General features: G+C 38.5%; 1 protein-coding gene across 4 annotated transcripts in view; it reads right to left on the bottom strand.

Moving 5' to 3' along the window:
* The window catches only part of LOC124218524 (neurotrimin), a 409,542-nt gene that overhangs the window by 122,064 nt on the left and 269,644 nt on the right, over positions 1-17,834 (bottom strand). For all 4 annotated transcript variants that reach the window (XM_046625060.2, XM_046625058.2, XM_046625059.2 and 1 more), the window contains one exon: positions 1,888-2,063. In XM_046625060.2, the coding sequence (XP_046481016.1) occupies positions 1,888-2,063 (176 nt within the window). The remainder of the gene's footprint in view (positions 1-1,887; positions 2,064-17,834) is intronic.

Here is a 17,834-nt window from a genome sequence, read left to right as displayed (position 1 = left end):
TACGCGATAAAAGCTGGCGATTTTTCGTTCTCTGCACGCTGAATAAAATCTCGGATTTCATTTTTTTTTCTCTCTCTTTCGCTTAACGCGTTCGTACCAACGATACAAATAACATTGAGAATTTGTCAACCCGTCAATTCGTTTCATTGATACAGGAATTTTCGTCGGTATCCGGTTTCGTTTCACTTCGGAACTTTGCTAATTGCACAAATGCATGTGAAATGTGTCTAAATTACAAGAGAAATTGCGTTCGTTCGGTTTTGCAGGGTATCGTGATGCGTTATACGCTGTGGAACAAGAGGTGCACGGCTAATTTAACGGAGCATTCTACCCCCGTGGCGGTCTAAGCTACCGATTAGTTATCGAACGCAAAGCCTAAGGCCAGAGGGCAGAGTATTCGAGTACGAACATTGAACGAAAACCGACGTTATTAATCAGCGCGCTCGCAGTGAAGTCTGAAACACTGAAGTGAAATGTATGGAAATTGAGTGGAAGAAAAACAAAAAAATAAAAAATGAGTCGATCGAAAAATTAGACTCCAATTGCACGTGTCGCTGAATCGTGCAACTCGGTTCAAAGCACTCGAGTGAAATGGAATTTTTTTTTTTTTTTTTCAAAAATAAATACTGGAAAAAGACACACTCGTACAGACTTTTCCTCCCAGTCTTGACTGCACTGAAATACTTTGTTCTAATAACCGAGTTCGCTACGGGGCCGTTTGAATACACGCGCAAGGGTCATGCGGGAACTGAAGGAGAAGCAGAAATGGGTTCAGGGCACTAGAGTTGGCATCAGACTCGGCTTCCGGAGCCGAGTACCGTCGGTGTACTCGAGACACGTGAAGCAGGCTGCATTGTATTCGCGTAAAATATTGACACTTGATCTCATTTCGATGCCGCTTCTGCCGCTTCCATCACTTTGCGCAGTGCGCGTTTGTAATCGAGTGAGGCACTCGAAACGCGGCTGGAATTTGTCCGCAGCCCATTTACTAATTACCTCGACCCCCTGCGTCAACGTGAAAATTTACCTTTCTCAGGGGGGATTGAAACTGAATTTACAAACTGCATTCGGATGTAAGAGAACGAGGAAACAATGATTCGTATCGTAAGGATGAAACTTCTGGCTTTTCGTTGGGGGAAAGATGTCGAAGGAAGTTTTTGGAAACTGGGTAATCATTCGGAATATTGAGAATTCGAATTGATGAGATTCGACGCAGCGATCGATCGAGCAAAAAACCGTACTCGTACTTACAGAGATCTTCGACTTTGATTCTACGATTTTCTTCGTCGATCGGAATACTTGCTCGACAAATTTTTTCGCAACAATTTACGTACGGGCGTTGTCACCGAGGAGTGAAATGAAATTTTGTGAAAAAAGTCTGTCCTTGAAGTGGGTAGGCGGGAAATATATTACGGCACAAAGGGGATGATGATCAGTGTTGTCGGGCGGCAGAATTTCGCGAAAAAAAGCTACAATATTGAATTTTCAATTTCCTTGCATATTCACTTGGAGTGGCACGCGTATCAAATTCACGGGTCGCGTGCATTCGTGAAATCTTCGAGATGACATTTTTTTTCGTCGCCATTTGATCCAATCTTTTTCCCTCCCCGTTCTACACGTTTTTATTTTGTTCCGAACTGTGTATAGATATATATATATATATATGTATATGCTTTAACGCGAGAGAGTAAGTTGATTTTCAGAATGAAATTGTGGGGCGTTTATTTTTTTCTCTTTTCACCGGTTTCCAGTCTTCGCCGAATTCCCGAAGTTTTGGTGTTCCTGAGTTTTTCTTCGGCAACTTTTAACCCCCTTTTATCAACCAAGCTGTATTACATAAGCAGGCGAACTTGGGAATGAAGACGGCAAGCCGTTGTTTGTACTCACCGTTTTGTTGCCCAAGTTCTTAACGCGGCAATTAAGATATGCGGTTTTTCCCAGAAGGGCTGTCACGTTTTTTGATGCCGCCTTGTCAAAATACGGACCAAGCCGCGCCGCGGCATTATCCAAGGCGTTTTGCGAACCCTCCGAACTCTTCCCGCTGCTTCCCTGTGCTCCCGAAGCTGCGAAAGCAAACAAGAATCAACCATTAGCAAATTGTTAATCTGCGCTCGACATGTTCTACGTGTAAATATCGAAAACGACTTTTCTAATTCGTCGTTTGACGAGAAGAAAATGAACGGACAAATAAATGAATACGAACATGGAGAGTGTAATCTCTTTCATTCCGATTGCTCATTAGCAGTTAATGAAATTGCATTTCTGTAATTTAATCGTTCAACGTCGAAATGTTGCAGAGAATCAATGTTTTGTGTATCTAATATAATGATAATCCAGGCGAATGCCAAGATATTTGCGTGACAATTTGCAACGTTGACTGATAACCTTTTCGGGAGACCTTCGGGTCGTTGGCCCGTATTGTAAGATTAGATATTAAAACATTGATGTGATATTATAGGACTCGTACGAGGTATTGAAATCTAAATGAAATGATCGGGTGTCTGAAATATTATCACACAATAGAGTAAAGTCGATAATCAAAAACACTGGAATATTGTCAGTTATCTGACATTCTATATTACAAGTGCAGTATCACGGAAATCGCTATTTAGCAGCTCACCCTTCTTTGCCACTTGGAACAATTGACATTAGGTTGTTTAAACATATTTAATCTATCTATTCATCAATAATGTCCCAACATTTTCCCATTGAAACGAGTTTGCACACAACTCCGTATCTATGACCGTTTTCTAGATATTACGGAAAAAAAAAAGTTTTATAATCAACGAGAATCTGAAAACTTTGCTTCTCTGTTATTCTTTGGCAATTAATTTTTTTCCACCACATGCTCGGAAAGTCAGATTTTCAAAGCCTGTGGAGCGTGCGTAAAATGCCTCATTTCCGAAAAGTGCGATAAAGCGAAGCTGGTGCATGCGCTTGACTGAAACTCTCAATTTTACACACTAGGGCTTTCCTGAGGCATGCGCACATTCCGGTTACCTAATTTTACGCACCGCCAGTGACGTCATCGCGCTGAGTTTAACCTTAAGTTTGCACGTTTATGTTTGGTTCTTCTTGTGGTACTTTTTGTGAAGTACCATATTATATTTCTTTGCTTTTTAAATCGAACTTTCCTTCGCAGGGGTTCGGAAAAATGGCGTACGTCACACGTGCTCATGGCCGATATCTTTCACCGTTTGTTCATTCAGCACTCGCCTTGGCTGATGCATCGACGCTTTTGCTTACGACGCAAACGAACATTTTCATATTATCAGTGTTGATATGAATAGGAAATACGAAGTGATTAGCGCTCGGATGCGGTCTGGATTTCACGATTGTTTAAGCGGCAGTTGCGTGAGAAAAATTCAACCAATAACTACACAAAGACCCGTTTCGATCAATAATTTTTGTACACTGATTTGTCTTTATACAAATTTACATTTCAATTTTCATTTTATCGATGAATGTATGATGGCGGACGAATGTGATTGTGATTAAAACCATCCAACAAATTTGCCTGAAGTAAAAGAAAATCAGGAACTAAAAATCTCGTCTGCAAATCATTCGACAGATTTTATTAACCGACTTGCCTGTATTTGAAATAAAATATTATTACCTAAGAATAGAATTCGTTACAAGACTCCTTTCAAATTGTCTGATATCCAAAGATAAAGACTTGGCAAAAAAGAACGATCATTTAATAGAAAATAATCAGATCGAAAAACTAACGCGATCAGTTGTACGAAACGTGTTTCACGTCGACCGGATGAGTCAAGCTTCTCACGATTCATAAATAATTCTGCACAAAGTCTGGTTCGATATCGTTGGTGAAAATAAAATAAGACAAGCGTTGTGCCTACGGTCTGAACCTTCGTATGATAAAACATAAATTCATAGGAAAATGGATAATGAAAAATGATGGGTATAGGGTAAAATGGAATGAGAAGAATAGACCGGAATGCAAAGGCAGTGACTTGAGCTGCGGTGCCTGCGAAGCACGTGCGGGAATTATCGTTTAAAAAGTTTTCGAGGAAATCGCCGCACGGTTATGTGCAAGCGAGTATATGATTTGATTTTCGAATCGTGACTGAGGTACGTTTCCCGCAGCGAGCCGAGCAATTTCATACCGGCTGAAAACCATCGGACGAGTCAATTAAAGTTTAAACGAGAACGGCGTGGCGTGATCTGGTTAAAATCTAAGATGGCTTCCGCTCCTCGTTGAGAAGAAATGATATTACGTACAATTCTCGCCGGTCGGTTTACCGCCGAAATCGTCGAGGCATCACCGCCCTAAATTTTCGCCAAATCACACTGAGAAAAATTTCACTTGTTACATTTCGTTAGAAAAATTGAGTAGAACAGGTATCGTTGAAAAAAAAAAACTGTTTCAATATTGTTGGAATTCAATTCAGCGTCAAGGGTGAGGATGCGGAAAAATTGGCAGTGAAAACAGCAAAGACAGGGATCGAGAAGGAGCAACGCGAACGGCGAAGAGTCGATCTAGCTTTTAATCACGGGCGTTGAAATATCGGTTAACGATTTTCATTTCGGCGGCAGCGACGCGTCGGCTTTTCATCGTATTAAGAAAACTCGATATCGAACAGCTGCACGAGTTCACCGCACACCGGCTAGAAAAATCTCCGATTTCGTGTTTTCACCTTTGAAATTCATGATTCTTTGCTTTGCTCCGAACCGCCGGGTCGGAGGTTCGTAAAATATCAGAGCGGAGAAGTTATCTTTCAATCTAGTCTATGGAAGGATCGCGAGTACAGAGCGGAGGAGGTCGGAAGACGCCGCACCTGTTTTAAAATTCATATTTCTAACTTTTACTCAAACATCGGGTGAACGACGGAGACGATGGAGCGGAGTGGTGGGTAAATCTTGCAGGACGTATGTAAAACTAGCCACGTCTGGTCACCCGAGTGGAAAAGATACCGCTGCGTTCGTTCATCCTCGATACCTTTGCGTTTACGTTCGTCTTTCGCCGAAGGAAACTTGCGCTTTTGCAAAAAATACCAAAAATTGATTTAAGGGGGTATTCTAGTGTAGAGGCATGAATTTGAGGTGTTTTTTGAAGTGCTATAAACAAAAAACAAAAAATATTTTTACCATCCATTTTTTTTATCAGGCGTTTATTATTATTTCACGATTACAAAAAAAAAAAAAAACAAGTCAAAAAAAAAAAAATTGAAAGTGCTATGAGTTGTTGAAGTGGGGGGTACAAAAAAAATGGCGCGCCAATGTTGTCACGATTGCAAGCATTTTCAAAATCAGAAAAAAAAAAAAAAAAGATTATTAATCTACATAAATGCAGCTATCGTACTAACTAAAAAAAAGTCGAAAAAAAATTTTTTTTTGCCAAATTACGGCTGTCCGAAAAAATAATACGTTTTTTTTGACTTTTTTGGACGTTTCTGAATTTTTTAAAAATAGTAAAAATTATTATTTCGTTATAATAATAGTTCGTGCGATAGAGACATGTATTGAGAAGATTCTCACCAAATTTCAAGTAAATCGGTTCAATAGAACTTGAGAAATCATGTCAACCGTTTTGAAAAATGTAGTTTTGAGAAAAACGCGTTTAAAGTTTCGAGTAAAATTCGTTCCAGCCGAGCCAGTATTGAAGACGTGTCACTAAAATAGCTATATCTCTGAAAATAATTGAAATTTTGACTTGTCCTTTTAAGGACACATTCTTGAAAGGTTAAGCTTTGAAAATATAAAAAAAAAAAAAATCGATTTTTTCAAATTTCTACACTAGAATACCCCCTTAAAAAAAAAAAAAAAAAAAAAATGAAGAGCGTCTACTCTTAGATCGACGCAATGACAATATGTAATTTAAAATGAAATACTGATCTTTGTTTTCTTCGTGTAATGAATATACACTGCACTTCACGAGCACGTGCGAATGATTTCAAATAATCAAATTCAAGGAAAATGAAGAATTTTGAATTCGCAGATTGGAATCTTTCGGAATTCAAAACGCAAATTACTGTTTCGGCTGAGTGATTCATCTGACGTAAAGGAAATTTCATCAAAAATCGACTCATTTTGATTAACTAATCGGTATGTTATATACCATAGTTCATAGCTTTTACTCCACATTATAATGATGCAAAATTTATCAGATGTTTTTATTAGGTCTAACTATTTTATTTACCGTGTGTACTTAGGTCTATCTTTATATTTGACAAGGTAAGACCCGAATTAACCGGTATAACTTCGTATTTCACAATTATTTATCACGCAACGATATTTCACTGCGCGAAGTCAATTGGTAGACGATTCATTATCTCGAAGTATCTCGAAGAGGTTCTCAAGTCAGAAATGTTCTCAGGCTATTGCAAAGACGTTGTTCAAATATTTTGAAGTAGTTTAAAAGTATTCCCCGAGTCTCGGTTTGTTCATGGAACGTCTAAGATCACCGCGTATTATGGTGAGAATTTTCATTTCACACGCGATACTTTTACAATAATTTACGAAGACGTTGAAGTTTTTCATGAAAATATTTTCAAATCATTCAAGGGAGTTTGGTAAAGTTGAAAAATCAACAACCTTACGAAGCTCCTATTTCCAAGGAACCTCCGAGAGATTTTTCAAATTTCGGTTAAGCTGCGCAAGTCAACTGCTTCTGGTATTCAAACGCTCGTGCGAATGACGTTTCTCTAAAAACACATCCAACAACAGCCAAAATTCAAACCTCTAACAATTTTTATTTATTTTTTTTTCACTATTTCATCGATTCCCGAGGATAATTCAAAGGTCAAACCACGAACACGGTACAACTTGAGGCGATGATAATTTCCAGCAAGATCTCCGGAGGGTTTGGGAATTGTAATCGCGAATCTGGGAAGCAGAGCAAATCCTGTGAAACAATCGAATTCAATCATCAGCCGTGGGGAAAACAACAAGGTTCAATCAATCAGTGATATTTTTTCGGCCTGCCGAGGCTTCGGTTGTTACGAAGGCCTCTCAAGTCTCGGAACGAGAGTCCCGTGTGTGAGATATACTCAGACTCGGCCACGTGCCGAGCTTTTACCTCGATAAATAAGCTGACCCAAGCAATCATATATCATCGTACAGACTTACGTAGTAGCCGCCCTCCCGTTTATGCCGTATCGTGGCACATGCACGATGCACACGTAAATCTCTCTGGCCAAGAAACGGTAACACACCCTGCCAACACTCTATAACTTATCATTTCTTGAGATTTATTAAAGCGTTGATTCTCCGGCGAGAAACCAATCGGATTAATTTTCACTACCACTTTCATTACGTCCGCCATTCATCACCTTCGAGCAGAGCTTGTTGGTACTAATCAGCTTTGAGATGAAAAGGAGAAAAGAAACAGAGAAGAAAAAAAAATGGAAGAAAACACGCGAGGGATCAAGTGGCACTGATTGTTTTGCGTCAATTTATGAAAACCTAACCTAAACTACTCGCTCAGAAAAACGTGATAGCTATCGCAATCGAAATACACGACGTGTAATCCGTAAATTGATTGAAAAATGGTTTGAATTTTAAGTAGCCATTTGATATAGCGTAGTACTTGAGTTATTGTGAATTTAAAAAAAGGTGACTAAGTTCAGAGTTGGGTTTTGCTCGGTTACAAAATTTTAATGCGATTTTTTTTTCTATTCGAACGGCGCTTTGATCACCTTTTGTGCGAAATGTCAGTGCTGAAATTTCGCGGAGTCGAATCAGGGCAGTATAAAAAGATCGGCTTTCAATGTTTGATTCGTAATTACTTGGTAATCTATCTTTGATATTGAAATATTTGGAAATAGCGTTGAGACTTTGCTCGAATTGAATTATACTTGCAGTCTAATCGGTGTGTAATTCTCTCTTAATCCGTTATTCAATCTCATTCGCTAAACGGATTAAAATTGATGCTTCACCCTGCATTATACAACCAGAGTAGAAAATCGGAATGTTACATTATTATTTATATTACTTACGTAAAAATTCTCTTTGTGCAAAATTTTCATCTCCAGTTCAACGCAAAGTCTCGTAAGTTTTCACAGAAATGTTGAACTTTGCTATTCGTTGTTTTGACAAGCATAATTGTTGCAAATTTGAAATAATTTCCGCATCACCGCGCGATTTTCACATCTGTAACCAGAAATTCTGTTGAAAAATGTGCGAGATTGCGTATCGAAATCAGCAGAATGTAAAAAAATGGCGCATGTTTTTCGCAAAAACGCGAAACTTGACAGTTCAGCTAAAAATGTTACAGAGAAGCCTTCCGAACGTCTTCGTAATTTTCTCCCGTATTCCAGCAATTTTTTCTCCGGATGCCTATAGCCCGTTCAGAATAAATGACCAACCTATTTTGAGAGCTCCGTCTGACCGGTTTGACAAAAATTTTTGGCGATACCAGGCGACTCGAATTGTATATACCCGCTATCAATACCAGGCAACACAGAAAAAGAAGGTGTCAAAGATGAAAAAAGAATCGGGTAAGATTAACGACATCGTCTCGCTTGTGAAAGGTGAAGAAAAATTCTGAGACGACCGAGTTCTCGATTGCTCGAAGGTATTCGGACGCTGGTGAAAATGAGGAAAATAATCGCGGAAGAGTAACGATCCGACGAATCTCGCTCCCTGAAAAATGAGTAACTTCGGATTCCATATCTCATCGCGATTTCGGTTAGTGCAGTTGGCGTGAAATACATAACGAATAATTCAGGGGATTCGGAGGCCGCCATAGATTCGCCTCATTGTCTGCGGCCCAGAGACGACGCTGAGCGGAATCCGAGGCGTCCTTTCACTCCTTAATTAAAGGTGGACCCTCGCGTACCTGCCCAGAAATCCGAAGCTTTATTCTCAAGGCCAGAAAATTTCGCCGCGTCGATCCGATGCTGCGCTCCTCTTCCATTCTTCCGGAGATTGAGCGGAAAGCACACACGCGCTAACAAGAAAGCTCCGTATTTCCGTGAAAAATCCAATAGGCATCTCGACGATCTGACAAGTCGAGTGAAAAAATAACGATTCGATTACGTCGGCGAGTTGTGGGACATGTACGAATGTCGAAGGTGAACACATTTTCAAATCTTACCCTAACCATCCCGTTCTCTTCGTTTATCGAGGTGAATGAGACGACCCATCGTTAAAATCAATATGATCGACGATTTTGGAAATTTTTTCCACATTAGCATATAATCGTAGGTTTTTTATAAAAAATATCGTAAAACGTACGACGTTTTCCAACCTAACCTGAAATAACCTGACCTAACCACGTCTAATCTAATCCAACCATAAGGTTGTTCGTTTGTCGAATCAAAAATATCGTAAAAGATACAGCATTGTTTAAACAAACCTAGTCTAACCTAATTCAACAATCAAGTTCTTCGTTTGTCGAGGCAAATGAGACGACCCATCGTTAAAATCAATCCGAACAATTATTTCGGAATCAAATCGTAGATTTGTTGACGACAAAATGAAATACGCATGTGACAAAATTAATGTTGTACATATATTTTTGATTTTAGAGTAATATTTCACATTTCAAATCTGACGCGTGTTGATTTCTTTCCTTTTTAGTGCATCGGTCTTTTTTTCCACGAGATATATCCTCGGAGAAAGCTTTTGAAAGAAAATTTTGCATCGTTTCGGAACTAGATTCTTTGCTTTTCTTTCTTTAATCAATGATGCGAAATTTTTGCAGGCCGGAGAAAAACTGCGAAGACGTATCGGTACTCTGATTAATTCTGAACTGATGGCGAATATTTTCACGGAACAAAGCGTATCGCAATGAAAATATTTTCATGCGTATATTCTCAAAGACATTGGTTAAATTTTGGGGAGGTTTTTCCTTCTACTTTCTCGTGAAAAAAAAAAAAAAAAAAAAAAAAAAACGAAAACAGCCCCAGGCCCGGTATATTTTGGTGAACCTCGGGTAAAAACTCACAATATTCGTTACGGATGATATATCAAAGGATCTTGTCGCATTAACATTTCACTTCTTGTTGCTGCGTGGGCAGTGAAATCTTTTCAGAAGGCTTAGTCTCGCACAAGAAGCCAGCCGATTTCTCACGGGCATAAGAACGACACACACGTTCGAAGTATTTTGGTAGCGGATGTAACGCTAAGGATCCGCTTTGCGGAGACGGTGCGAGTTTTCTTTACGGTATTTGCGAAACCATACCAAGGATGTTGCAAATAACTTCTCGTCCACGAATCGTACGTTACGACGAACGTTCGGCGGTTTTTTGCGCATAATATGGATATTCGAGGTAAATTCTTGCTCGGTCGTTTTGCAATTGTAATCATAGGCAGCAGTTCCTGCATGATTTTCCGAGGATGATTGAAACGTATCAAAAACAACCAGAGAATCCCGTGATTTCAAATCCTTAGTTGAATATTAATTGTTTTTCATTCTGCTTCCGTAATTTCAGTTTCATGTTTCACGATTTCCTCTGAAAGTTACAGTAAACGTCGGATTAAATTAAATTTCTCCGTCGTTTCGGGCTGTCACTCCAATTTCGATGAGTGTAATGATACGAGTAGTTACGTCAAAGGAAAAATATTGTTCGTTCCGTTCGTTGAATGAATCGGTTGCATGTACGCGAAGTACGCGAATCGACTAAGAATTTAATTACTTCATTTCACGAAGTGAGCACGTTCAGCAGAGGTTGTGCAATCGGTGAAAATGCGTATAATGCGGATATATCTTCCCAGCTTTTATCTTGATTGGGACAAATTATTCACACAACATTTGAGAATTTCAGTGAACCGTGCAACACGATTAATGAAAGTAGAAACAGATTTGTCGGAACAGTACATTGCAAATGAATTGAAAACGGCAAGAATTTCGATAAGTTACATCGAACAATTATTGTAAACTTCACGCGCGTCATGCACAAGCATTTTCAACAATTTCCTTGCGAAATACGTTTCTGAACAACTATCGCGAGTACCTAATAATTTTAAGTGAGATTGAAAAATGGTAAACGACGATTTGGGTACGGATTGATTATTACTTTTGGGCCTGGAATATTTTATCGTTTCTCTCGACGTTTAAATTTTCCAAGCTACAGGCGACCTTCAGCCTCTGAAAAGCGCAGTAAAATTTGAAAAAGCGTGCGTAACGTGAACAAACAGCTTTCTATTCGGCTCTCAGAGCGAAATCAACCGGATCGGAACTGCATGAAGAATTCTGTAAGCTTGTGGCACAAATTTCCGGTGCAAACGTGACCAGATTCTGTGCGAGATCGTACAAAAGTGTAGCTGGAAGATTTGATTTTCCAATATTTCCTGATGTTTTGGTGCGCGGCAGCATCGAAATGTGATTGTCACTGAGATTTCTAGCATTTTTTTTATCTTCCTGTTTCGATATTTTTTCTTCCGCTGTCGGAAGAAGATTTCTGGCGGGTAAAGAAACAGGGTAGAGAAATCAAGGCCTAAAGCAAACGGATGAAAACTAATCCCGCAGAACGCAACGCGATAAAGGAATACAAGATCATGAGTGAAGTTGTGGGTCATGCGGCAAAATCCCTCGCGACGATAAGTCAAACGGCGAATTTTCTTCTCCTGTTCCTTTGCTCCTCGAGCCGGTAATAACTCACGTCTTTCTTATGAAAAATTCGAATGATATTCCTTCAGCTGCGGTAACCCAAAGTTTAAATGCTATTGGACGAAAATGAGCCACGCTCGTTAAAATGACGAAAATTTTGATAAATGAATGTAATATTCTCACTTCTCGTTGCGAAAGTCATTCCACCGCTACGAGATGATCGACATTTTTCACTGGCCAAAATTTTGGCATGACACTGAAGTTTAAAGTAATCAAGTAACATCCCTGTAACTAAAAACCTAAAAAATGCACATTTTTTTTTTTTTAATCAAAGAAAAGTTAATAAGATGATGATATTTTTGGAAGTTATTAGGCATATATTTAAGTATAATACAAAAAATTATTATCAACAAATATTCCAAAATGGTGACACTGTAACTGTATTGTAACTGGTGCAAATTTGAATTTCGAAAAAAAACATAAAACATTACTCGATCTACATATTAATAGCTATGGAAATGGGTTGGCGATTTTCGATAAGTGAATTTAAACATTATTCATTAACGAATAGGTGCACTTTCTTTAGTCTAAGATTGAACATTTCCATTCAAATACTCGCCTATTACACAAAAAATTAATATTTTCAAAATCCCTTGCGCACTTCTCTGACTATAGACATGTAGATTGAGTAGTTTTTTTTTCTTTAGATTTGCAAATTGCCTCGCAAGAATGGCTCCGGTGTTATAATTTTTTTAATATTTGTTGATAATAATTTTTTGTATCATACTTGAATATATTCCCGATAACTTCCTTAAATATTATTATCTCATTACCTTTTCCGCCATCCGAAAAAAAAAAAAATAAAGTAAAAATGACGAGGAAAGCGTTCTTCTTTCGTTTTTACAGCGGTGTTGCCCCTGAATTTAAAAATCATGCTTTGCACTTATTTCATATGAGAAAAATTTCTGAAAGACATTCCGTTACGAATAGCAGATGAATTTTGAAACTCCGGTCTTTAAACATTTCGGTTCTAGATCTGATCTCACCCATTCTTATATTTCAGAAAGAAAACTCGATTAGGTATTCGCCACCGGTTTATATACGATCCGAATGTGTATACACGAGAATTCTCGAGATGAAAGGCAGCAGTCCCTGAGGTAGCGCAGAGATATGCGGAGACGTGGAGAGACAGGAGATAAAGCCCACCGACCGAGGAAGCATAAATTCGTCTCGCTGTAATGTATGTAAATAACATGCCCATTCTTTTGACCCACTGAGCAACGTACAGAATCGCGCATCCATATATAAAATGGAAAACTTTTGACTTGCGGAACGTATTCGCAAAGATTGGATTTTTCTTCGCAAGTATTCAACGACATCGGATTTCATTCTACAGCCGACGGATTACGCAGGTATCGTTACTTGTTACTGAAAATTGTTGGCACGAAGAGTACGAAGACTGCAGTCGTTAAAGATCGTTTTCTTATCAGTAATTTCCTCTTGAAACCCGGTGAAATCAATTTGTACTAACGATAAGTTTCATTCACTAATTATTTTGCCCGGTGGTCAAATTCTTCACTCTCCAAATTACTCGAGACAAACAAGAGTAATAATTGAAACGATATAAATGATATTGTATTGTTTCAAACCTGTTTTCTCCAACTCCTACAGATTTGACTCTTCAATTCCGATTTATCACCGTGTATTAAATTAACTCCGGAACACACGCTGGTCGACTTATTAATGAGACAAACTACACCGATGTGAGTCGGCCAAGTTATGATCGTGACAGGGAATTGTGTACAAACTATATCGATGTTTGAAGTAGGGTAAAATCGTCGGGAGCTTATCGATCTTGGTAAACATTTGGGCTAGGCTAATATTGCGATATCCACACGGTGAGGTATCGAACTCGATCATGTTGATTCCGGGAGATAATCGTCAACACGGTTCGCCGTTCGCGTCCTCCTTGGGTGCGCCAATCTTGTAAATATTTGCCGATCGCATTGATGGGCGTTATTGATCGTGATTTCAGGGCAAATCAGGTTATTTTCTGCCGCATTAACCAGAGCGGAATGACGAAGCGACACCCCAGGAACGTGTGTTGAAAAATTTCAAACTCTTTTCTCAGCTGTGGGAGGAAATAAACACCAGTTGCTGTTTAATCACGTTTCGAAGGTCTTTTTTGCCGAAACTGAAAAGATATTCAACTGGTTCAACCAATAGCCTGACGTTTCTGTTTTAAAACAAAGTTCGATGCAAAGTGTAGGCGGGAAATTGTTTTGATACATTTTTCGGGACACTTGGAAAATAATTAATTGCCGTGCAATCGTTCTCTTAGTTTTGTACAGGGTGAAAGAAAAATCAGCAGTTGCAATTTCGCCAATTGATTCTCCAGGTTTGGATCAAAACTGTTAAATTGACATTTGTTCAGATTTTCGAGGTCAAACAAACTCAACATTTTATAACGATGATGTTATTCTACGCGTAATATTGTTATCAGAAATTCAGAATTTTTGTCAAACTCTCTGGTTATGGACGGAAAAAAGGCGCGTGAAGCTTTTGGAGATCATTGTTCGTCGATTGATTTTACCCGGCTTTTAAACTGTCAAGGTGTTTGATTCAGAATACAAATCTTTGATCTGCATGGAGAGCTTTCTAAATAATTCTACGAACGATTTATTTCGTTGGATTTTCTGCGAGGCAGGCAATATTCACATTCCTGAATGAAACTCTTCAGTGACGATGTTCAATATTTCTATTAAGCTAGCAGTTTACTCTCGACTTTAACTCTTTGAGGCACACAATATTGTGCTCAGTCAACTTTTATACGAATATAGTATTCCAGGAGTTACGGGGTCGATGATTACGAATCTGAAATCAGATTTAAAAAATTGAAAACGGGCGATCCAATATGGCGGACGAAAATTTCGGGGTTTCGGGGTCGCTGATTGGATTCGCCTTAGTGAATTACAAAAATCGGACTTCAGATTCGTCATCAGCGACCCCAAAAACCCCTGGACTGCGTTTTGCGTCCGGATTCGATCAAATTAAAAATTTTCAAGCGCCATATTGGACCCGCCATTTTGTCAGATTCGTAATCAGCGTGCCCAAAAAATTATAATTCATTTAAAACATGTATATGTGTAGAGTAGTAAGTTTCTCAGAAATGAATTATTCCATCACTTCTCACGTTTTTCCGCAATCGGTTTGTTTCCAGCAATAATGATTCACATCACATCGCAATACCTACTCTCGAGTATTGAAAACCTCTCAGGATACAATCAGAAATACGAAAAAACCGCCGAGGAATAAGTTTCCAAAGTTCTCTAAATCTAAAAAAAATCGATTCGAAATGGGCGGTAAAAATACTTGCCACTAGGACTCAACGGGCCAATGAAACATTCAGACTGCGTTGGTAGACACGGAAAGCTCCGAAGCACATACAAGAAGTGGAAAGACAAGTTTGACGTACTTTTCAGCATATCCGAATCTAACCCTCCGAGATATTTTCTCTATCGAGGTACGATCTCGTCTTCGCGAATACGTCGGTGCGAGAGAAATTTGAATGGAAAAATTTGCAGTACCCGGGCGGGAAAGGTGTGAATAAAAATAAGCCAACCGTTTTACGGGCAGTCTTTGATACAGCGGTAGAAAAGAGCAGTTGGGTGCATGCAAATTCATGAGCGAATATATATCTTTTGCTACACGACGCCTGCGTATTTCCTAGCAACTTCCGGGAGCATTGTCGGCGGCAGAGTCGGCATCCCACGCCCCATATCGCGGCCCCATCCTGCCCGATACTACCAAGATTTACGAGTAAACTAGGCGAGCCCCCTAGCTAATAGACCTGGAAGTTATGGGGCAATTCAATTTCATTTGGAGAACAAGCAACTGTCTCGAGCGGCACTGAACTAATCGGCCCCGAAATCGATGCCTTTTTAATCATTTTATGACGAGATCGCTGCAGAATTATCGAAGTACAAGAACACTGGAGTTACAAAGAAAAGCTTACGTGTAGCTGCTACGGTTAAAAATTTCGTACGCTTGTTAGACTTTACTCTCAGAACTACAAAATCACTGTACCGGATTTTATTTTATTTTATTTTTGTAATAAACTCAACGTATCTTCCAATCAGATGATTGTAATCAATACATCTATGCAACATTGTAAAACTAAATATTCAACGACGATGAAAAGATAAAAAAAAAGTGTTCCATGCAGCCTTTTGAATAAACTGAGCGATCGTAAAGTATGAAGTCAAAATTGGTCTGTGAGATTTTCAACAATTTTGAGGTGATTTGACGTTTTTTTTTTTTATAGTTTTTTTCATATTCAAACAGTTCCGTTATTTCCTTTTTATTTTCTTACTTTTGGAAAGACCTAGGAATCTCACGGATGTAATCTTTTGATAAATAAAAATATGCGTACTTACGGCTAACTCGTGATAAAATTATTAAAAAGTATCGATTCTCGGCCAACCAAACTATTTAATTTCTTTTCTTCATCGGCTTGTTCTGTTTTTACGCCTTCTCATTTCACCAGTGAAAAGGTAACGGATCTTTTCTCGGGGTTGCACGGTTTTTAGATTGCTTTAACGCCGAGACCTCTAAGAGAATTTCTATGGTAAATGAATGAAAAAAAATTACAACGGGAACAATCAGGGTGAACAAAGCGTTCCCACCTTCCGTTGTACAATGAAATATGTGAATTTGGATCCTTCGCCGGTTATTTTCTGACTTCCGAGCGCGATTTGAGACGATTACCCAGAATACAGTATGTGCGAATTACTCCAAGGATTCGCTTTTGTTCGTTACGTAACAAGAGATGAATGAAACGAGTTGCTGATTAAATTTTTTTATTTGTTTTTATTCTCCCTTTCCTTTTTACATCGGAGTATATCGGCAAAGAACGATCCCGGCCAATTTTTGTGGTGCAAGTAGCTCGAGTGTTTATATTTTTTTGATACAGCGAATTTGCCATCAAAGGTTTTCATGTTTTTCAAGAAATTGTTGAGCGTTCATTTGAACTTCCGACACGGGAGAATTAATTATTAGTATTTTCGTTGATGAATAATTCTTTTTAATCTGGAATTGATTTGAGAAAAAAAAATGTACAGTTCATACAAATATTTCTTGGATTTTGGATTGAGCTTTGGTGTAGAATAGATTCAGCCGTTTTTTAGTATTGTTGTCAAATTGTTGGTTCAACTGCAAAAGACAGGCTTGTTTTTTTCTAGTAACTATCAATACCCCATCTTTTAAATCACGGATATCGACATTTGATTACGAGTAAATAATCAGCAATTGATTTCTTCCTCCAATATTAAACGTATACTCGTACTTTCCGTGAGTTGCAATGAAAAAAATAACGAGCTCGGAAAACTTGTTTCAAGTTTAATTTCTTATACCGGAGATGGTAGTTCTGTAGAATGAGAATGAAACATGAAATAATGCTCTATAATTCTTCAAATCACTCGAGAGGATAATTTTAATGAGATGAAAATATTACCGCAGAGCGTAAGAAAGTTTTTCTGAGTTATCTCAAATAGAGAAAAACTAGCGACACATATTTTTCAAAATTCAACTTGATAACGTGAAATAAAAAATATAAACTTCTCAATGCTTCGTATAACTGAATTAGATAATTTAAGAAAAATCGTTGAAAAAATCATAAAACAAACAGATGTCGTTTTTTACTGACGTTGTCGGCTAGCATGCAAGATTTTGTCCTGGGCTATTTTCCCACCTCAAGGCTTTTAAAAAATTTTCAAAAAATCCAGGTGATCAGTTTCAAGTGCCTACTTGATATTCCAACAGTTTTCATTACGAAATTTTCAATTGATTGATCGGTAGAAATGTTTAAACAATGAAAATTTCCCGAGACACCGATAAGTGAGAAAGTCACACTGAGAAAAATTTCATTCGTTACAGTAACTAGAAAAATTCAGTAACACAGTTATCGTTAGAAAAACTGTTTGTATGTGCAAATTTTCATTTTGTACCTAGAACTATATTTTCCGATCGTGGTAAAAAATGAAAATAGTTAAGGACCGACCGAAACTACAAATTTCTCCCAGTGTACGCGTGTCCGCGTATCGTATCCCGAGCGTTGAACAACAGTTATTAAAATTGCTCAACGGATTTCAGTTTCTACTTTATCCAGCTTGTCGTTTCGGGGGTGCATCAGCGAGGCGAGGGTGGCTACGCCGGCGAAATTAGAATAGATATTAGGTTGTAATTGTTAAGCAGGCCGCGCGTACACCCCGTTCAGCTAACGACGGTCAGCTTGAGATAATAGCGCTGGTCCAACGGCAAC

The sequence above is a fragment of the Neodiprion pinetum genome, chromosome 5 (genome assembly GCF_021155775.2).
Source record: "Neodiprion pinetum isolate iyNeoPine1 chromosome 5, iyNeoPine1.2, whole genome shotgun sequence".
Lineage (NCBI taxonomy): Eukaryota > Metazoa > Arthropoda > Insecta > Hymenoptera > Diprionidae > Neodiprion > Neodiprion pinetum.
The sequence above is the reverse complement of the archived record's forward strand: the minus strand, read 5'-3'. Positions and strand labels throughout refer to the sequence as shown.